The 23,307-nt window shown below is 45.1% G+C and overlaps 1 protein-coding gene and 1 long non-coding RNA gene across 2 annotated transcripts; one reads left to right on the forward strand and one right to left on the reverse strand.

The window, feature by feature from the left end:
- Positions 1 to 8,521: 8,521 nt before the first annotated feature.
- Positions 8,522 to 10,907, reverse strand: LOC120654035. The gene is made up of 3 exons (XR_005666949.1): positions 10,584 to 10,907; positions 10,317 to 10,479; positions 8,522 to 8,845 (listed from the first exon to the last, which is right to left on the reverse strand). It is a non-coding gene; the product is annotated as an uncharacterized LOC120654035 (long non-coding RNA).
- Positions 10,908 to 18,352: 7,445 nt separating this feature from the next.
- Positions 18,353 to 22,235, forward strand: LOC120653440 (eukaryotic translation initiation factor 5B-like). The gene is made up of 4 exons (XM_039931190.1): positions 18,353 to 18,495; positions 18,606 to 19,204; positions 19,360 to 19,739; positions 21,903 to 22,235. The coding sequence occupies exons 1-4, from the start codon at positions 18,353 to 18,355 to the stop codon at positions 22,233 to 22,235; spliced, it is 1,455 nt and encodes a 484-aa protein (XP_039787124.1).
- The last annotated feature ends 1,072 nt before the right edge of the window (positions 22,236 to 23,307 follow it).

The raw sequence follows: 23,307 nt of genomic DNA on the forward strand, positions 1-23,307 counted from the left end.
CTGCAACCCTACCCTCGCCATACCGCCGCCCCAATCCCTAGCCGCCACGCCGCGCAGCTCCACCGAGCAGAGCAGAGCGCTGCGCCGCCGCGGCCACGCCCCTCCGCCGCACCGGAGCCCCGTCCACGCAGCGCTTCGACTCCGCCGTGACCGCCAGGAGCTTCCCCGAGCCGCTGCCCTCGGCTACGACCTCTGCAACACCCCCGCATCGACCCGTCACCGAACGCCGCAGCGGCTCGCCGCCGGTCTTCGCCGCCGGACCCCCTGCACGACCCCCACGCTCGATTCGAGCCCCGGTGAGCACCGCCCAGACCCTCTCTCTCTTTTAGGCTAGCTATCTTAGCCCGTAGGCCACTCCAACGACCGGGACACAGTGCGCCGGCGCTCCGCCGCTGCGCACGTCTTTGCTCCGCGGTGGCGGACCTTCTGCAGAACACCCCAGCCCCGCGTGACCCTGGTTTGGGTTCGCCTTGACCCCGCACGCGCACGTACACCCCCTTTGCACCACAACCCGCGCCCAGAGAGGCCTTCACGCCTCACGCCGGCGAGCCCTGTCCGCTCCGAGCCGCCGCCGCAGTTGAACCCACCGCCCTAAACCCCGCCAACCCTCTAAGTGGCACCAGATCGATCACGCATGGCGTGATGATCATCCCAGACCCAAGCTCGGGTCGATTTGACCCCCGGAGCACCTAAATTGGTGAACTCCGGCGAGTTTTTCCCCACGCGCCGCCGCGGGAGAAGAACCCCGGCGAGTCTCGCCGCCGCCGTCGGTCGCGTTCGACCTCAGCCGTCCGATCCGAGACGCGCGGCTGAGATTAGATTAGCTTACCCCTGGATCCAAACCTTTAGATCTAGATCCGACGGCCCCAATCTGAAGATACCGGTTCGCTGGCCTTTTTGCTAAAGAGCCCTCGGGCTTTCGCTGAATCAACCCGCGGTCCTGATCTATTCAAAACTAATTACAGTTAGGCCCTGGTTTTTACCAAAACCCCCGTGACCTTTCTAGATTTAGCGCCCGCAGTCCAAACCTTGAGTTTTTGCACGCTAGCCCTTAGATTTAACCGTTAATTACGTTTAGGCCCTCAGTTTTTGCAGAAAACCCCCTGGAACCCTAGTTTTTCTCGCAGATAAGTCCCTAGAACTTGTTTTTAGCCTAGATTATGCGTTTTAACTCCGTTTTAAGCGTTCTTTATGTCCACGCGATCGTTGTAACGCATAGAATAGTTTTAGACTAGTTTAGCGTGCTGTTTTTATGTATTGATGTACTGTTCCTTATAGTTAGCATTTGTTTGCATGTATGCTTATTGTTGTGCTTTGTTTTGGCCATGTGTTCGTGAGTAGACGTTGAGTTACCGGAGGAGCCCCAGTACCAGTACCCGGAGCAGCATCCACCTTCCGATCAGTTTGAGCAGCAGCCAGAGCAGTACGAGGAAGGCAAGTATAACATGAACACCACCTATCACTTTAAATACAATTTCATACCGCATTTAATATTGTATGCCTATAAGGACTGTCCTAGCCACTTTATATCCTTTATATATACCTTTGGGTTGCATTTTGGTTAGTTGTGCTAGGTTGCTGCGCTATAACACACTCTGGTCCTTTTAATTAATTTGATTAATGGTTTACTTGAACTTAATTCTGAGAGTGGCCCTCTGTGTTGTGATGAGTGGCTCACGTCTCGTTAAAAGATGGTTTTTGTAGAAACATGGTTTAGGGGGCCAGCACGGTGCTTAGTGCTTGGTTGGCCACTCTTCATAAGGACCGGTTCATAGAGTGACAACCTGGGACAACAACGCTTCCACAAGGCTAGAATGGGATAGACTTGGCTTACTAATTAGGTCTTTTTGGTTTGGAGTAACTTACCTGCGGGGCAAGAGTAGTAAGCTTCAATGGTCCCTGCTCCTTCGGCTTGGTCTGTGCTAGGATTGCGCTCCGGTGCTTGTACCCCTGGAGGTGGGCCCCATCATTGCTGACCTAACTCTCGCGGTTATGCCTTACCAACGAGATTCTTTGTAACGGCCTCGTAGTGAGTCGCTAGTCATCTCACCTAAGGAAGTGTGATGAACCTCTAGCGTAGCTCACGACTTGTGGGTAAAGATGTGCAACCTCTGCAGAGTGTAAAACTGGTATACTAGCCGTGCTCACGGTTATGAGCGGCCCAGATCCTCCTTTTGATTAGTGAGGTTATCTCCTTCCGACGAGGGAGGTGCCTCTCGGGGTTACCTTGGTGGTTTCGGTTTGGTTCTCCGTAGTAACATGATTAATTTTGATTAATTTCTATGTAACTGGGTTAATGGTAATTCATCAACTTGTAGTAATTAGTTTTAATAAAATTTTGCCAAGAATTAAAAGCTAATGCAGTTGAGTCAGCCAACCTTAGAGCCTCATAGTTTGTGTTATACTTGTTGAGTACAAGTTGTGTACTCACTCTTGCCTCTTCTCTACTTTTTCCTCTTAGATACGCTACTGCTGCTCAGTTCCTGCCGACACGAGGCAGTTCGTTCAAGCGCTACCAGGACTACGAGGACTTCTAGGCGTTCATCTCCCAGTTGACGTCCCTGTGGCGCCCTGCTCGGCTTCGGAGAGCTTTTATCGTATTTGTACTTCGCTTCCGCTGTATCAGACATTTTTTCATTAATGTAATAAATAACATTCGTATTTCGATTTATTATGACTTATTCATGATATGTGCTGTGATATACTATTCATTCTGTTGTATATACGTGTGACTTGATCCTGGCACGTATATGATTGCTCGGTTTAAGTTCTTTTATAAACCAGGTGTTACATCTGCATAGTGAATGCCCATGTGAACGCACGGTAAAGAGATAAACATCTCGGGCTATATTTTCGAGGATATCACGGGTGCAATCAGTGTGGCATATCCAATCGTATCATTTTTCTGGGATATTTCCTGAAAAAAGAGATCTTTTCAGATATCGGATCTGATTAAACTGGCTAATATTTTTGGAATAAAATCATATGCCACGAATTAGAACCTTAATTCCAAATCTTGGCTCGGGGGATACCCACAAGATACGAGATTTTGATTTAAGGCTCGGGCGCTGCGGGATATATGGCATTAGAGATTTATTTTTCAAATTTTTTAGAAAATAAAGAAAGAAAAAAGACAGAAGTGACCATCAGCCTGATTCTGCGATTCAACCTAAGGCTCGGGGGCCACTCCATATGGAGTGTACATGATCAAGATTTCGGGGCTTGAGCACCTCATAGCCTCGGAGAAACCGGAAGTACTTGGAAGACTACTCGATGTACTCGAAGGAAGGCCCAAAAGCAACCAGAAGGATGTTAGGACTACTTGAAGTACTCAAAGACGCCTCGCCAAGTATTCAATGACTGCAAGACTCGGGTACGAAGAGCTCCGGGGCTTGTCAGACCTGGGACAGCGGGACTATTCATAGACTTAGAATGTTCTAAAGTAAGGGATAGCGCATAAATGTACCTTACCTCTTTTGTAACTACCCGAATAGGCGTAGAACTAGCTGCGGTACAAGAAAACTACCCGACCGGGTTGTAGTAGAACTCCGACAGTACTCGGTTAGGACTTTTCATGTAACCCTGTCCCCCCGGAATATATAAGGGCGGGCAGGGATCCCCTCAAAACACATCAACACCTAAGACAATACGAGCAACCACACAGGACGTAGGGTATTACGCATCTCGTGGCTCGAACCTGTCTAAATCCTTGTATTCCTTGCACTATCGAGTTCCAGAGCTAGTCGATCCCTACCTACAATTCTACTGCTAAGGGTATTCCTGAGCAGGTTTGGCGGTAAACACCGACAACGCTTGGTTTCTGGCCTGGTAAAAGATCCTTTTACTGGGCAGGTGTATTCGTGGGTAAGGAAAGGCCTCCCCCGAGTTTTCCGCGCTAGGTCGAGTCTTGGCCCATTCCGCGCGGGCACCCATCTCCATGGGCTGTCGTTCTGGGCGAGGGCCCCCAGCCGCGCTCGGCTGACATCGCCGGCTGACGCCGCTGGTGGGCCATCTTCCCTTAACCGCACACTTGTCCGGGGTTATGGGTACTCCCGTTCCCATTACGCTGACAACATGACATAAATATGTTAGGAAAACATAGAAAGGAATTGATTTTATTGTTTCCATAGTCAATAAAAGATTATCACGAAAATTCATAATTACCAATTACATGGTAAGTCGTGTCCTTTATCACCCATAGAAATTAAAGTACAAACTGAACTAGTGCTCAGGAAACAAAAATATAAATCTTATTACAAGGCAGAATCAACCATGAGAAATAATTTGGAATAAATCGAGTCTAAACTTGCTAGTGTTCAATGGACTGGTTGGGATAGTAAAATTAATTCCTTCCTTCCGTTTTTTTTGTTTTTACTGGACTTATCTGGAATTATTTTTTACTGTAAATTAATTGTTACAAATAATGATCAGTAGAATGTTCTTTTAAGTTCTTGCCTCGGTTTAATTTTGACCAGTGAACTCCAAAAACTGGGTATATTTAGCCACTCAACTATGAAAACCGTTCATTTTTTACCATCGAGCTGTTTTGGTGGCCACAACTGATGTGGATGTGGCAGTGGGGCCCACTTGTCAACTCATTTTCATCCCTTCTCTTCGTTTCTTCTCTCTCTCTCTCTTTTAACCGCGACCGTGCCTGTGCTGCCGGACCACCCGTCGCCGGCGATACGGCCGACGATGCGAGAGGTGGCGAGGTACCTGGAGGGCGGTGAGGTCGGGGAGGTTCCCGAGCTGCCGCCATAGACGCCACTGCCACCGCCGTGCTCTGCGAGGTGGGGTTCGACAATTTCGTGCACTCCGCCGTCGTCATTGTTCGAGCGCGCCGCTGCAGCGGGCGGCGGGTGGGATGCCAGGACCCCGACGTTGCCGCACCCCTGGATCCGCCCGCGCGTCGCAGGCGTGGTTCGCGGCGAGTGCAGGCGTGCCAGCAGCGATACTCATCCTAGCACAGACCGAACCCACCGGCACCGCACCTCCCCTGGGCACTGCCGCAGCAGCTCCCCTGCTCCGGCGGCCTCCTCCTGCCTCTTCCTCCCCACCGCCACTCCCTCCTTCCTCCCCTGCCCCGACGGCCGCCATCACGGCTCCCTCCTTCCTCCCCTACCCCGGCGGCCGCTACCGCCACTCCCTCCTTCCTCCCCTACCCCGGAGACCCCCCACCACCTCTCCCTCCTTCCTCCCCTGCCCCGACGGCCCCCATCGCCGCTCCCTCCTTCCTCCCCTACCCCGGCGGCCGCTACCGCCACTCCCTCCTTCCTCCCCTACCCCGGAGACCCCCACCACTGCTCCCTCCTTCCTCCCCTGCCCCGACGACCCCCATCGCCGCTCCCTCCTTCCTCTCCAGCGGCGCGGCTGCAGCAGGGTGGGACCGCGAGGGGCCGCGGCTGTGGCTGGAGTAGGTGGCGCCGGCTGCAATACGTGGTGGCGGTGCCTCCTACAACATGGGGCGGCGGCGACAGCAGGGGGCGGCGGCGCCGGCAGCCAGCAGGGGCCTGTGGCGGCAGTAGCCAGCGCACGCAGCAGACTCGAGCAGACGATGGCAGCACCACGCGCCAACCCCGCAGGGCTGCCTTGGCCGCGGGCCAGCCCCGCCGCCCCACCTTGCTCCGCAGGGAACGGCACCGCGGCCGGAGCCGCCATGGCCGCCGAGAAGAGGGACCGGGAGAGAGGAGAGAGAGAGAGAAAGAAAGAGAGAAATAGGAGAGAGATAAAAAATAAGCTAACAGGTGTGTCAGACCCAGGGCAGCGGGACTGCTTATAGGCATAGAATGTTCTAGAGTAAGGGATAGCTCATGGATGTACCTTACCTCTTTTGTAACTACCCGAATATGCGTTGAATAGCTGCAGTATAGAGGAAACTACCCGATCTTGTTGTAGTAGGACTCCAACTATACTCCGCTAGGACTTTCCATGTAACCCTGTGCCCCCGGATATATAAGGGCGGGTAGGGATCCCCTCCAAACAATTATCAACACCTATGGCAATACAAACCACCACACAGGACGTAGGGTATTACGCAACTCGCGGCCCGAACCTGTCTAAATCTTTGTGTTCCTTGCACCATCGAGTTCCAGCCAAGTGGCGTCCACATCAGTGAAACCACCCAGCAAAACTGCTGGATGGTCAAATGTGAACGGTTTTGATAATTAGATGGTCAAGGATACCCGGTTTTGGAGTTCAATGACCAAAACCAAACCGAGGCAAGAGTTGGATAGTAAAAAATGGATTTATTCAAATTTCAAATTACTAGACTAATTATTGGTCAAAACATGCTTTTGACTGCTCAAACTACATCACTAAAAGAAACACTGGGAGCAGAAAAGTCAAATTGTGTTTGGCACAAACTTAGGGCTAATTTGTCTCTCTAAAAGGTCAGTTCCTAGTGTGTCACGATCAAGTATATATTAATTGTACTATTAGAAGTAGATTCAGAATACTAGAAGTAAATCAACATAACTACATATTGAAGAATTTGTAAGGCAAATTTTCAATTTTTTATGTGCAGCGCAATACAAATCTAGAGATCTAGCAAAACTATAGATAGACTGACATGACTATTATGAAAGTAGAGTGGGACACATTCATCAAAAGAAAAAAAATTGCAACTCTTCGTGACCGAAAGGACAACCAAAAGAAACTGAGATGCACCACATGTGTGAAATAAGCTTCAACGGTATTAAAATCTTTATCTTTATCTATTTCTATATCTATATCTATACCTATTACTTCTATATTTATATCTATTAATAAAACGAGTAAGATTTCCATCTAAAATTTTGGTTTGGGCCGTTTTGTGTTATTGATATGTGAGCCTTAGTCCATCCCCTATGCGAGTTGGACTAGCCTTTTGTCAATCTGAATTGTAATTGGAACCTGGACAAATCAATCAGAATCATAGTCGGAATATGGATAAATCAATCGGAATCCCAATCGGACCCCAGATAATTAATGTCTTGCATGATCACAACATGACCTGCACATAGGAACGAGCACAAAGTTGGTGATATTATTTTATTGGTAATATTATGTAGATTTATTATATTACCCGTAGCAACGCTCGGGCACTATGCTAGTAATTACTAAAGCAAGTAAGGTTTTCACCTCAAATTTTAGTTTGGTTCGTCTTGTGTCATTGAGAGGTGGGCTTTAATCCATCTCGTATGCGAGTCCTACTAGTATTTCATCATTCCAAATCCTAATTGGAATCTGGACAAATCAGTCAGAATCATAATCGGAACCCGGACTAATCAACCGGAATCCCAATCGGATCCCGGACAATCAATGCCTTGCATGATCACAACACGGTCTGTACATGTAGTGAACGAACGCAAAGTTGGTGATATTAGGTTGATCTATTATATTATCCGTAGCAACGCATGGGTACTATGCAAGCATATATATTTTTAAAGTGAGTAAGGTTTCCACCTAAACTTTTGATTTGGTCCGTCATGTGTCATTGACAGTGGGTCTTAGTCCATCTCATATGTTAGTCGGATCAGCCCTCTATCTATGATACGATCACGTAGATCCCTACAAATTAACACACAAACAACTATACGTATTCGATACTTATACCAACTTTGCTCATAACAACGCACGGACATAATTGGCTAGTCTATTTTTAAATAGAGAGTTTTTTCCTTTGTCCGTTATTAATTTTGGTTCATTATACCTCCTCACGGATGTGGAATCGGAGAACAGAACTCGCCTTGGAATTGAAGTCTCCTCCGATATATGATCGAGGTCGTCTTGTCTTCTTGTAAATACCCATCGAGCTAGATGAAGACTCAGCAACATGAGAAGGAAAACATGCGGACATGTGCAACTTAAATTGAGAAGGAAGTACATTAGCAATGCACATATATATTTGCTGACTCTCTCCAGTTTCTTTATAAGGTGTGCACACATGTCAAAATTCAAACTCTGCAATCTTTGACTAATAATTTGATCAACAATTTTTAAGTATTATTATAGAACAAACTTGATATAGATAGATTTGTAATTAAATGTACTATCTAGTAATTCTAAGCTTATAATCATGACAGTTATCGTATAAAATAACACTACAAGAAACCATTTATTCTGTGACGAAACAATTTCATCATAAATCATTGAAAAATTGTCATAAAATTTTGTTCGTGATGTTTTCAGATAGCGTCATGTATTGAGCGTCACAGATTGAAGCAATCCATGACGTTTCTTAACGGTCATAGATTAGGTTTGAGCCCACGCAGCCTAGCCCAGGCCCAGTGTTTGTGACGAAAATAAACATCACAAACTATGTCATGGATTGAATTGTCAGGTGATGATGTAATTGCTGACATGGATGGTGACATGGCAACTATTGCCGACATGGATGGTGACATGGCTGATGACATGCCTGCTGACATGGACATTTACTTTTCATTCATGGCACATTTATTAATTGGCCTAGTTTAGAAGTGGGTCACAGGGCCAAAATTTCAGCTCTTACATATAAAATAACTCATGTACACAGCCCATATAATTAAACACAACAAATTAAAATTTTCATTCATTACATGAAATAAGCTTTGATCCATCTCAGCATATACACACAAGAAAACAGGTTTTTATTCAGCGTGAAACCATAGTCTAACTTAAGTTTTAATCTATCACAAGATCTTACAATAATTGCACCATGGCAATTTTCAACTAGTCCACTACTATAAACTAGCAGCAACAACATGCAATCTCAAAGACCATTTTACCCTGTAGCTTAAACATGCTCTTATCTGACTTAGAACAAGCTATCTGACCCTACACAGTAGACGCAATTACCATAGGTGCCTTGGCCACGATCTGCATCCTGAGGGAAAAACATAACACAATTCAGTCCAGATCACACTAAACAAGAGATTAATCATGAATATGCAAATAGGTGATTGTTTTTTGAAATCTAAAAGAAACCAAGCCACAGATCCAAATCACACTAACAAGACATTAATCATGAATGTATGCAAGGATAGGTGATTATTTCAGCATATCTGCACGTGGTATAGCACACGGTGAAATTAGCCATGAAATAAACAAAGCATGTTTTGATTATTTGCAAAAGGACAATGCTGGTTGCATCTCCAAATTACTTGGCACAATAATACACTAGCTTAAGTACAGTATTTACTAGCTAAGTCTATCAAAGGAGGCTGCATCTTTAAGTCAACTATTTTCTTTGAAATGGTCAAGCTCTTATCCTTGTACCGAAATGAACAATGACATCAGGACACAGAAGATACATACAAAAATACAAGATAACATGGTACCATTTATAAGCTTTTATGTAAGGCAAGGTTATTGTTTTTTTCATGTTTATCATAATAAACAGAACGTCAAGCACTAGTTTCCAAAATCAATTCAGAGAACATGGGATAATAAATTAACAACATAGCAGCAGGTATTATTTTTCCCGCACTCACCAAAGATGTCCAAAAACTAAATGAGGCCAAGATATCAAGTTCACACCAAACAGTAGTGCATTGATGCAGTTGCACCCTGGAAAAGGAACCTACTACGTACCTGAATTTTGTTTAAGGCCGTGTTTAGTTCCGTTGCAAATCTTTTTTTTGCAAAGGAATCTTACTAATTTGAAGTACTAAATAAAGTCTATTTATAAAACTTTTTACACAGATGGGTTGTAAATCGCGAGACGAATCTAATGATGCTAATTAATCTATGATTAATCAATAATTAGCGGATGGTACTGTAGCATCACTGTTGCAAATCATGGATTAAATAGGCTCATTAGATTCGTCTCGCGATTTACAGCCCATCCATGCAAAAAGTTTTATAAATAGACTTCATTTAGTACTCCATGCATTTGTCGAAACATTCGATGTGACGTTTTTTTTGCGTTTACGGGGTTTATGGGGTCAGATCTAAACATGGCCTAACTCTTGCATGTGCCTTACTTTGCTTCGGGGAAGAGCATTAGCTGCACTTAGTGCATATTTGCCTGCACACAGTGGGAAAAGAACCTGTCACCACATAGTGGTATGTAGCAATCCCATCAAGAAATGTCTACACTTAGTAAAATTGATTTCAGTCTCAGATAGCTGCATGTAGCAACTGCTGACCTGCATATTACTACTGCTCGCTACTGCAGTCTACTATTGCAGCAAACTGCAGGTAAGGCATGCACAAGGCCAGTTAGATGGAGGCCAAAACATCATCAAACACCTAGCTCAGTGAGTACCCGAACTAACGGCTCTGGATCTGCAACAAATCTATTCCTTACCACTCAAGAACAAGTCTACAGAAACTGGGAGGAGAGAGAAGATTACCTCTTAAAGCAGCTGCATCACGCTGGAGGACACGAGAACTTGTGGATGGACCATTTCACAACCAGGTTCGAGGAAGGAAGGGCGCCTGAGCCACCAGCCACGGAAAAGACCCTGCCGTGGAAGACTCCAGCAAGTTGCGGACCATCCCGAGCTAGATATCCGCCTGCTAGAAATGCTTGTGAAGATCTTGTTGAGGCTGTCAATCTCAAGCTTTAGTGTGGATCTGCAGCTGTTGACTTAAAAATGGCCCAGCAGCCTGGATCTCACCTGTAGAACTGGAGAACGCCGAGCGTGCCCACTGCATGCCTCCATCGAGATCCGCCTGCCTACGCCGCGCCGAGCAGCTGCCTGTCTGCCCTTTCGCTCGCGCGTGGCGGAGCCGCGCGCCACGTCGAGCGGCCGCCTGCCTGAACTTCCGCCCGCGCGTGGTGGAGACGGAGCAGCGCGCCATGCCGAGTGGCCGCGCATCGCTCACTCGCCTGCTGCGCGGGATCTGAGGATGAGGAGGAGGAGGGGTCGGTGGGGAGAGTGGCGTGGATCTGAGGAGGGGGTGGCCGGGAGAGGCGTGGATCTGAGGAGGGGGCGGGGACAGTGAAGAGTGATGGGCCGCTAGGGTTTCGGGTGGTACAATAGTATATACGTAATGTGAAAGTGATCTACACCGTCAGATCCACGATAGATGGACGAAAACGTTTGGGCGATGCGTGCGTGCCTACAAAACAGCCCATGTTTTGGCCCATTTAATTTTTTGTTTTTTATTTACAACTAAATAAGCTAGCTTTGTTAATGACATATAAAAGTAATAGTTTAAAATATACAAATATATTTTTCATATATTTTATATTGCACATAAGTTGTGTTTTCAAAGTTTCAATAATTTTAGAACTCATTTACCATTTATAAGAGTTTAATAATGTTCTATATTTTTATTGAAAGTAATTGCAATTTGAACTTCATGTATCTCAAATAGTATTTAGAAAATTTTAAAAATATATATATTAATATCTTTGGTTACATTATAGCTCATATACTAAAAACGGATAAAAAGTCCTAAATGTTTGTTATGGAAAATTAAAACTTTTTTCTCGAAATGACCATATAATAATTACAAAAATATCTAAATTTGGTCCAAAAATTCTAGAAGTTGACGTGCTATCATATTTTTGTTTTCTCACCTTGTGTTATGACAATAATTCTAAATTTATTAATTGCGAGAGATTTGCTAAAACGTCACAGGTTTTGGGTTGGTTCATGACGAAATTGATAAACTGTCACTGTGTTATGGGCCTTATATCTATAGTTACAGATCCGTGACAATATCTGAAAACATCACGAATATTTCGTCAAAATTCGTCACAGATTAAATGGTTTCTTGTAGTGTAAATGATTAGTCAAAGTGTAATTTAGAAGACCATATCATATCAAACTATGTCAGACCCGGTGCAGCGGGACTGCTTATAGGCATAAAATATTCTAGAGTAAGGGATAGCTCATGGATGTATCTTACCTCTCTTGTAACTACCCGAATAGGCGTAGAACTAGCTACAGTATAAAGGAAAATACCCAATTGTGTTGTAGTAGGACTCCAACTGTACTCGGCTAGGACTTTTCATGTAACCCTATCTCCCCGGATATATAAGGGCGGGTAGGGACCCCCTCAAAACACATCAACACCTAAGGCAATACAAACAACCATACAGAACGTAGGGTATTACGCAACTCGCAGCCCGAATCTGTCTAAATCTTTGTGTTCCTTGCACCATCGAGATCCAGAGCAGTCGATCCCGACCTACAAACCTTACTGCTAAGGGTATCCCTGAGCAGGCTTGGCGGAAAACACCGACAGTTGGCGCGTTAGGTAGGGGTTTCGGCGAGTTCATCGGCGAATTCGATGGCCAGATCAAGCGACGCCAACAATGTGCCTGAGGGCACAACTTTCGTTTTCGGCTCCTGGGCCTGCACGGCTAATGGATCGGGTGGCTTCTCTAGTCACTTCGTCACGCCCAATTCACCTGAGCTGAAAACCATCAACCAACCCGCCGAAATCTGCGAGGTCGCAGAACTCGACGGAAAACGAGCTCTACTCGAGCTCAGTTCAGATACCACAGAAAACATGTCAACTCCAACTCGAACCCACGAGTCAGCCGAGTTTGATGCAAACTCTTATTCCAAAAATCCTAACTTTTCTAAAACTCTCGGAAAATATGTGACTTACCTCAAGTCAATCAAACGCCCCAAGATCGTCAACACGAAACTACTCGATATAGTAGATCGGGTCTCATGATCGATAGCGGGGTGCATCAAGCTTGCATAATCAGCTCTTGGCTCATCTAAAAAACAGCAGAACCCAAAAGCATTGAACCCACCACAAGAACAGTCGGGCGATATACTCTCAGGGATAGATCGAGTAGATTCTAAGCTCATCGACTGCATCAAGATGGCTAAAAATACTCTGCAAAACAAGAAGCAGAATTCGGGAGGAGGAATCTACGGGAACCTGAAGAGGCAAACCCCCGGCTTGTTCGGATGGGACCGCCTCCTTTCAGGAAACTCCAGAATCCTTCGCCGAAACCTGATCACAAGTTGACTCCTGAACCAACTGATATTTATGATCCCCTTTTCGATCAGGACTTTGATCAGTTCATGGAAAGTTTCGACAACTTTGAACCATTTGATGATCTCGAAGATTGGTCAGATAACATCGACTTGTTTATGGATGCCATGGCCCATCCACCCTAGATGGCAGACGCCCTCTGGAAACTAATCAAGCTTAAAAAGAGAAAATCCAAAGCTCCTGAACAATCCAGCGAGTCGATCTTCGACAAACCCTGGATTAAAGAGCCAGAAGGATTAACTCCTACACAATCATGGTTACATTGGATGAACGAGAACGCCCTCCACGTAGAGATGGGCATTCCGCTTCTCACTCACCCAAAGCACACATACTCCAAAATTGGTGGCCTAACCGATTCTGACTCCGAGTGCCCTTATGATCCGGAGGATGAACTGGATGACCTAATCTAATTCAGCAAGGAAGTCGAATCCAACTCGACTAAGAATTCCAAGTCCGATCAGGACTCCCTCCCAAACCTGGTCATATATGTCACACCGCAAGGCCGGACAGTGCACTGGAAGGAGACACAAGATCCTAAGGCTTTCAGCCCTCAGCTAACAGATCTCCCCTTCCAGCAGAGCACCCTGCTAGATCCGTCAGCAAGCAATCAAGACCAAGAAATTCAGGATCTTTGCCGTGAAATCCTCATGGTTCGCATCTCTGAAGTTCATGAACCAGAGGATGACTCGACAAAGCGTCTTAATCTCGACGACTACAATTTTGATGACTATGACGAGTACCTTTCCGACAGCATGAAAACTACTCCTCCCGCAGTCACAGACACTCAAGCTGCTATCAAGCAAGACCCGCCTGCACCTCCTCCAACAGTCACTGTAACTGTTGAACTGGAAGAGCGACCCGTAGCAGAGGACCTCTACAAATGTCGTCGCCTGCTTAACCAGAAAAGGGCGTTCAGGTGTCAGCGCCTCGCCAACCGCCAACATGAACAGCAGGGCGACAACTACGATTACTCCAACAGCGACCTCCGCAATGTGATCAACATCGGTCGTGATGCATGCAACATCATCATCTCAAGGAGAAAGGAGCGCGAGGAAATAGAGGCTTACAGCCCTTCTTCCAATTACCGCATCCCAGCACACTCCTCCGCATCTTTCAAGAAGCGCAAACCAGCAAATTCCCTTCCTCAGGGGAAGACCCGCACCCAACACCATGGAGAAATATCTCTTGGCGGAGACAAGATCAACAAAACGCTCCTGCGCAAATGCTTCATGCACCCAAAGAGCTCATACGATCTTCGAGTGCAACTCACTCCGCAAGGCCCTTGGGGCACCACTGGTAAAGGCGACTTTACCCAAAATCTAGCCGACTAGCGTACCGATTAGTATTACCCCCGAATATTTTTTATTCAATCATGTAAACCATTTCTCACGTCTACGGGCAAGGGGTAGTTCTTAAGAGTCAGAGTCTGTCATTTTACAATTGTTGTAATCACGACAAGTTTTCAATAAAAGTTGATTTCCTTACAAATCGACTTCTTCGCTCTCACTCATCTGATCTATACCCCCATCACTAACACTACTCCAAAAAGCTTTGCTCAACATAGAGCAATAATCGAGTAGTTTTTTATGGTTTACCTCGAGTACTCCTAAAATATGTTCCACTTGGGTAACCCGACGGGGTTCATCCTAACCGTCCTATTTTAGCCGCCACTCCAGTCCTTGGTTAGGACACCCTACTGGCTAGCTCAAATAGATTTTGGATATTTTTAAGATGGTTTCATCTTGGGTAACCCAGCGGGGTTCATCCTAACAGATCTATCTTAGAAATTACTCCAGTCCTTGTGTAGGACACCCTACTCGCTGGCTCGAGTAGGTCTTGGATATTTCTAAGATGGTTTCATCTTGGGTAACCCGACGGGGTTCATTCTAACAGATCTACCTTAGAAATTACTCCAGTCCTCGGGCAGGACACCTTACTCGCCTTGCTCAAGTAAGTTTAGGATATTTCTAAAATATTTTCGTCTTGGTAAACTCGACGGAGTTCATCCTAACATGTCTATTTTAGAAATCAATCCAATCCTTGTCTAGGACACCCTACTCGCTGGCTCGAGTAGTTTGTGGATATTTTCTTAAAAGTTTTCCCCACTTGGGTGATCAGACGAGGTCTACCCTAACCGGTCAACTTTGAAAATTACTCCAAAAATTCAAGGAGCATAACGAAAACTAAGCTCCAGGTTCTCCAAGTACTCGATGTAAGTCTCCCGCTTACTCGGACTACTGAGGGTGTTACACTAAGGACTTGCTGCCCCGAGTACCTATTCGGTTTCGTCCGCACCTTCGGGTCACCAAGTTCATAAGGTGTTCCGTTTTTTCTCGGTACTTCGAGTAATTATCGAGAGTCCCTTGTTTGCTTGGACAACCAAAGTCATATGAGCACCGCTTTAACCCAAACATTTCCTTCCAAAGGAAAATTACATCAGGCTATGGCCTAACAATCTTTCTGAAAGTGCTTTTCCCACTTGGTTAATCCTACGGGATTCAATCCTAACTGGTTAGCACTAGAGTTCTAAATAAGAACCATGCTACTCAACTCTACTCGAGAATACTCAGTCTCTTAAGGCACCTATGGATACAACTCTTCGTGTCTACTTCCAAAATCAAGTAGGCGCGATGCCGCCTGAACCTATGGGGTTCTCTAGATGATACTTTCTAAGTATTACTACTCGATTGATCGCAAGATCGTACAAATCAAAGGATCGCACTATCCTTTCACAGAAACAAGTACTCGACATTACACAAATTTAAACATTTGTACACAGAGTACTTGAGGCACTAGAATGCCAAACAGTTTACATAAAACTCAAGGAGATCCGGACTTGTTCAACGTCTCCACTATCTTGTCCGCTATGGTAGAGGTTTCTTCCAGATATTGACCAAACTGGTCATCACTGCAGTCAGCCTTTGCACCTTGCCCAAGTGGATCAAGTGGAGAACGTGGCCAATAGGACATCACCAACCCGAGTACCTGTCTCACGTACTGTCGGGTGGTTGTGGAGACGTACCTCTCAAAGCTTTCAGGTACTTTTAGGTTTGAATTTGAGTATAGGTTCACAATACTATCAAGGGGGACACATTTGAATGAATTTTAGGTTGTCAAAATGCTTCATTTCAGATGACATTCTTGAGAGTCACACACTTCACTCACAAAACACTATGCACAAAGTTTCTGCACAGGGTCGGATGATCCGGGGTTACCTCGGATGATCCGGCCAAATAGTGAAGTTCAGCACTGAGTAAGTTCGTATGATCCGGCCTTTAGCACGGATGATCCGGCCTTTAGCCCGGATGATCCGGCCTTAGCCCGGATGATCCGGACCTGATGTTTTGTGACCGCCTGGAAAGGCCAGGCCGAATGATCCGGCCCTACACCGGATGATCCGGACCTGGGAAATTCAAGTGTGTTTTTAGCCTATTCTGTCACTACCCCGGATGATCCGAGGTTACTCCCGATGATTTGGGAACCACCAAAAAACACACAACGGTCACTTTCGGGGGTGGAAGTATATATACCCCTTCACCCTCTTCATTTGCTCCTCTCTCTCTCTCTCTCTCTCTCTCTCTCTCTCTCTCTCTCTCTCTCTCTCTCCCGACAAACCACGCCTCCCTAGCATTCAATACTTCACTTCTCTCCATCCTAGAGCTTGATTCTTGCAAGGAAACACCTTGGGATTGAGAGGAAGTGAGATTTGAGGTGTGATTTGAGAGCACTCCGTGAGCTAGCACTTGTTCATCTCAAGAAGCACTTGAAGCAACCTTTGATTCGCTGATTCGCATTTGTTACTCTTAGAGCTTGGCTCCTAGACGGTTAGAGGTGCCGGTGAGCTTCCATTCCTTTGTGGTTGAGCCCCGAAAGTTTGTGTTACCCCGTCCTTCATGGACATTTGATAGTGAGAAACTCAATCCTCCTACGTGGTTGATTGAGTGAGGGAAAGGGTTATAGGAAAACCCTGCTCTTTGTGAGCACCTCAATGGAGACGTAGCTCCTTTGTGGAGTTAACTTTGGGTTAAATCTTGTGTCTCCTTTATTTATTGTTGTTCTTATTATTCTTGAGTTATTCTTGACTTGATCTACTTGTTAGTTGCATTCCTCTTGTGCTAATCTGGTTCACAGGCTTAGCTACTTCATTTGTCAACTTTGTATTCAAAGGGATTCGTCAAAAGCTAAGTAGATTTTAAATCTAGTGCAAGATTCTTTCTCTCTGTCGGATCATCCGACCCTACGCCGGATCATCCGGACTTGAGAAGGACCGGAAGATCCGACATAGGGCTGGATCATCCGGACCTGACGATTTTCTGCCAAGTTTTTCAGGAAATTTTTAAACAGGCCTATTCACCCCTCCCCCCCTCCTCTAGGCCTAGTGTCGATCCTTTCAATTGGTATTAGAGCAAGGTCCCTTGATTTAGGCTTAACCGCTAAGGGATATCGATGTCTCAAAGCAGGGATGGCACCGACGCAAACATTGTCATTGCGCAAGATGTGGTAACCGTTCCGCCGGTTGTCAACGTCGGAGCTACCGGAAGCTCCTACAACCCCTTCTCCAGAAGCCGGTGTCCCTCCATCCATGATGCGGCATCAAGCGATGAATCAAGCTCAAATGAAGATGAAGGGGAGATGTCGGATGCAAGGAGAAGAAGAAAAGAGGAGATGAAAGAAAAAATTGAGAAGAAGGCAAGAAAGTTGACGAAGCAAAGAATCAAGGAAGAGAAGGAGAAACACCCCTTCTTCGGCATGCATCAAGTGCCTCATAACTACGAACAACAAGCGTATTCCTCTTCTCAATTTCAATCCATCCACTTGGGTCGTGCTCCGTACTTTGATGGTATGGATTACCCCAAGTGGGCCTTTGGTATGAAAATGCACCTCTACGGGCTTCACCCTTTGGTATGGGAGGTTGTGTGTAGGTGTGACTCCACCCGTTAACGATGTGCCTACGGCTGAACAAGCACAAGAATACTTCCGCAATGTGCAAGCCATAAGAGTCATCACCGGCTCACTTTGTATCCAAGAATTCAACAAGGTCCGCAATGTTGAGATTACCAAGAAGATTTGGGACACATTGAAGGAAGCTCATAAGGGCACGGATCAAGTTCGTGAAGGCAAGATGGATTTGTTGCAAGGAGAACTTGAGCACTTTGTCATGAATGGTGATGAAACCGTGACTCAAATGTATGAGAGGCTCATGGTTCTAGTTTCGGATATTGCCGCTCTTGGAAGCACCGAGTGGGATGATCATAAGGTCACAAAGAAGTTGCTTAGAGCATTTACTCCAAGAAATCCCACACTTGCAACAATGATTTGAAGAGATCCTAAGGTCAAGACCAAGACACCAAATCAACTTCTTGGTGAGATTCTTCATCAAGAATTGGTTGAGAGAGATGTGGCAAAGTCTCTTAGCCACAAAATGACCAAGATTGTTGCACTCAATACAACTCTAAGCATCCCGATTGAGTCAAGTTCCAAAGCCATCAAGCCAACAAAAGAAGAGTCAAGTGACGGAGGATCAACCGATGAAGAAATGGCTCTTGTCATGAGGAACTTCAAGAAGTTCATGAAGAGAAATTCCACAAGAAGGATGGCTATGACAAGAAGAAGCCAAATCATAGAAGATGATATGAGTGCAAGGAGTTGGGGCATTACATTGCCGATTGCCCTAGACTCAAGAACAAGGAAAATGAAGAGAAGAAATACAAGGAGAAAAGCAAGGACTTCAAGAAAAGATATCAAGGTCGTGCTCATATTGGTGAAGAGTGGGAGTCAAGCCATGAAGAATCCGACAAGGAAGGTGTGGCATCACTTGCCATAACCAAGAACACAAGACGACTCTTCAACAACATCTTCGATGATGAGGATGACACTCACTTTTGTCTCATGGCAAGAGGCAACAAGGTACAAGCAACATCCTCCTCCACTTCTCATCCATCCTCCACATCAAGTAGTGTAGAAAATGATTTTGATGATGAAGAAAAACAACATGAAGCTTATATGATCAAAGAATTTGGTAAGAAAGGATTTAAAGAAATTAAAAAGCTTATGAAGAAATTGGAGAAAAAGAAAGAGACACTCGATAGGCAAGAAGACTTGCTCATCCAAGAAAAGGAGAGAAACCTTGCCTTAGAGAAGTTCCTTGCCGAGGAAAGAGCTAAAGTAGAGAAATTATCCATTGACTTGTCTTTGGCTAATGACTCTAATAAGAGGTTGATGAAGGAGAACACATTGGCTAGTGATTCTCTAGCTTCCCTTAAGGTCACTAATGGTGAACTTTAAAATAGCTTATCAAGCTTGACTGTCAAATACAAAGACCTTGAAGTAAACCATAATGCCCTTTGGGAAAGCACAAAAACCCATTCCAAGGCAATAATGTCTCCACAAGTGAAGGTTGTTCTAAATGCTATAAATTTGATATACAAGCTTGTGTTGCTAACATTGCAAAGCTAGAGGAGTTGGTCAAAGCCAAAGATCTTGAAATCAAGAGGCTCAACATGATAGTCAAGAATGGCTATGAAGGTAATGTGAAGCCCAAGCCCAAGGTCATCTACAAGGATGGTAGATATCCTACCATAAAGGACGGGCTTGGCCACTATAAGGGAGCAAAGGTAAATGAGAGAAAGGTGGTCAAGGGCAAGGAAGTCCTTTCCTTCACCAAGGGTAGTAACCTTGGTGAATTAATGAACATAGCACATGGAGTGACACCTTTGATCTCCACCTTGAACAAGAAGAAAGTAGAAGCTCCCATCAAGTACAAGAGCACCATGCATGAGCCTTCACCAAGCTACACTTCGGATTACATGGTGACTATGGATCACAATGGCAAAATCGTAGTCAAGTATGTTGGGGCCTACACAAAAAAGAAGATTCTAAGGAGTGTGTGGGTTCCCAAAATGTATCCATCTAACCTACAAGGACCCAAATCTATTTGGGTACCTAAATTCCAAGCATAATTTGTTTTGTAGGAATATTCCTCCGGTGGCACCGCTTAGTTGCTTGATAGTGGATGCTCCAATCATATGACCGGAGAGAAGAATTTGTTCACCACGATTGAATATGACAACATTCCAAAGGAAACAATTATCTTTGGAGATAATAGCAAGGGTGAGGTAATTGGATTGGGTAAGATTGCTTTAGCTCATGACAATTCAATTACAAATGTTTATCTCGTTGAAACCTTGGGGTACAATTTGTTGTCCGTCTCACAACTTTGTGGTATGGACTACAATTGCCTATTTACTAACGAGGGTGTGACCGTCTTTAGAAGGGACAATTCCTCTATTGCCTTTATGGGTCAATTAAAGGGCAAAGTCTATATTGTGGACTTTTCAACGGAAAAGGTTGAGCCCAAGACTTGTATGGTGGCAAAATCCGACATGGGTTGGCTATGGCACCGCCGAATAGCCCATGTTGGAATGAGAAACTTGGCCAAGCTTCAAAAGGAAGGGCACATCCTAGGACTAACCAATGTTGTATTTGAGAAAGATAGGTGGTGCAGCGCATGCCAAGCCGGGAAGCAAGTTGGTGCTCCACATCCCGCTAAGAACATCCTCACTTCAACAAGGCCGCTAAAGCTTCTACACATGGATTTGTTTGGACCCATCGCTTATATAAGCATTGGCGGTAATAAATATGGTCTTGTAATTGTTGATGATTTTCCCGCTTCACTTTGGCTTTTTTTGCAAGATAAGAGTGAAGCTCAAGGGATAGTCAAGAAATTCATAAGAAGAGCCCAAAATGAGTATGAGTTGAAGGTCAAGCATGTTAGAAGTGACAATGGATCGGAATTTTGGAATACAAATGTTGAAGAATTTCTTGATGAAGAAGGAATCAAGCATGAATTCTCCGCTCCATACACTCCTCAACAAAACGGCATTGTGGAGAGGAAGAATAGGACCTTGATCGAAGCCGCAAGAACCATGCTTGATGAGTACAAGACCCCGGATAGCTTTTGGGCCGAAGCAATCAACACCGCTTGCCATGCAATCAACCGCCTCTACATCCACAAGTACTTGGGCAAGACTCCATACGAGATAATCACCGGTAACAAACCTAAGGTGCATTACTTTCGAGTTTTTGGTTGCAAGTGTTTTATACTTAACAAGAAAACTAAAACCTCAAAGTTTGCACCAAAGGTAGATGAAGGCTTTCTACTTGGTTATGGTACTAACGAACATGCCTATCGCGTCTTCAACAAAACCACCGGTTGTGTTGAAGTCACGGTAGACGTGAAATTTGATGAATCCAACGGCTCTCAAGTAGATCAAGTTGATAAGAACCTTGTAGATATGGAGGAAAAAGGTTCACATACAACATGGCTCAGTTTAGCATATTGTTTGGTCACACTGGAAACTCAGTTGCTTATGGTGGTGGATATATTGTGGATCGTGATGAGTCCAAGGTGGATTTGCATGAAGGTAATGAACTTGACCCTTCCAAGATGCACTTCATGTATGATCGGGCTTATGGTGAGATTGTGCTTGGGCAAGTCAAGGGCCTCACTCCATAGGGCCAAGAACTTGTTAGTACAGATGGCTCCTGGAAAGCGTAAGTTTGCAATTATGGAATTCATTTGGAATGAAATTATCTCTTGTTCATCAGATTCCTCTAGTGCATGTCACTATGCTCCTTACATCTTCCATATGATCAAGACAGTGACTCAGCTCAACATTGTGCACAGTACCTTTCATGTGTCATATCATTAAAGCAAAGGCAAGATTGAGCAGACTCTTCATATTGGCACTCACAGCACTGGGATTTCTCCTTCTGGACCTTTTCCTAGTGCTTATCCACCTACATCTGCTCCTGCTCCTGGTGCATCATCTTCTAGAGGAGCTCCTTCATCTTTTTGGGCAGCACCTTCTTCACCTGCAGGACCATCTACCTCATGTGGGTGAAAAGCTTCCAAAGGCAAGTTGGATTTTATTGCTAAAGGCATTTTTGCTTGCTTCAACATGTGTTGCCAGAACTCCCAGGAGATCCGTGAGCATAGGAGATATATGGACGAGGAACTCCTCAAGTTGGAGAGGTGGCAAAAGGAAATCATGGCCAAAGTTGATCTTCCTTACTCTCCAGTTCGTGAGCCTAGAGACTTTCCTACTCCTCCCAAAATCTATAATCCATGGGATGACTATGTTTCTCAAGAGAACCTCTTTGATGATGTTGAGCTTGACTATGGAGATCAAGAAATGCCGGGTCCAACTCATGATGAGGAAGAGGAAGAAGAAGGCGATGATGAGGAGACTGAGTCCGGCGGTGATGATGATAGTGATGGCGATGACGACGACGACGACGAGTAGCTTCCTTTTTGGCGCTTGATGCCAAAGGGGGAGTGAATTTGGTGCTTGGAGGCTTGGAGGCCCCTCATTCACTTTTCATCATTTTATCTATTCTATTTATGTATTGGACATGTAAGAACTATGTGATGGTGTTATGTGTGGTGTGCCACGTGAACAATCTCGTTTTGTAAGACTAATTTTCTAGTGTGATGTCGAACCTATTATTTATCTATGGTGTGATGCTTATGGATGATGTAATGTTATTTCTCACTTTATTGTTGTGTTGATTTTGTCATATGCATCATGGCTATTTCGTCACACAAAAGCACATGTATGCAATGATGTAGGGGGAGCTCACTTAAATATGTGCATTGGCATTTGAGGCCACTTTGAAATATTCATGCACATATTTAGGGGGAGCTCTTCTATCTCTTGATTAGAATTCTTGTATTTTATTTCTTCCTTTTGAGCCCAAATTGGTATTGTCATCAATCACCAAAAAGGGGGTGATTGAAAGTGCATCTAGGCCCCTAAATGATTTTGGTGATTTTGACAATCACAATTTGGGGATATGATGCTCTCAAGAAAGTGTGTGTGCAGAAATAAAATGAGAAAATCAAGAAGAAGATGAAAAGAAGGTCCCCAATTTCAAGTTAAGTATGGTGGATTCTATCGGAGATTTAATTTTAATTTTCGGTTTGAATTTGAGTATAGGTTCACCATACTATCAAGGGGGACGTATTTGAATGAATTTTAGGTTGTTAAAATGCTTCATTTGAGATGACATTCTTGAGAGTCATGCACTTCACTCACAAAACACTATGCACAAAGTTTCTGCACAGGGTCGGATGATCCGGGGTTACCTCAGATGATCCGGCCAAACAGTGAAGTTCAGCACTGAGTAAGTTCGGATGATCCGGCCTTAGCCCAGATGATCCGGACCTGGGGTTTTGTGAGCGCCTGGAAGGGCCAGGCCGGATGATCCGGCCCTACACCGATGATCCGGACCTGAGAAATTCAAGTGTGTTTTTAGCCTATTCTGTCACTAAGCCGGATGATCCGAGGTTACTCCGGATGATCGGGGAACCACTAG

Source organism: Panicum virgatum, chromosome 1N (genome assembly GCF_016808335.1).
Source record: "Panicum virgatum strain AP13 chromosome 1N, P.virgatum_v5, whole genome shotgun sequence".
NCBI classification, from domain to species: domain Eukaryota; kingdom Viridiplantae; phylum Streptophyta; class Magnoliopsida; order Poales; family Poaceae; genus Panicum; species Panicum virgatum.

What these genes read in the sequence shown, in the direction of transcription:
- LOC120653440 (XM_039931190.1), top strand. Translation starts at nt 18,353, where the DNA reads ATGACCAAGATTGTTGCACTCAATACAACTCTAAGCATCCCGATTGAG. An exon ending in GTCATGAGGAACTTCAAGAA is followed by an intron (nt 18,496 to 18,605) that starts GTTCATGAAGAG and finishes CGATTGCCCTAG; the next exon opens with ACTCAAGAACAAGGAAAATG. An exon ending in GCTACACTTCGGATTACATG is followed by an intron (nt 19,740 to 21,902) that starts GTGACTATGGAT and finishes ATGTGTTGCCAG; the next exon opens with AACTCCCAGGAGATCCGTGA.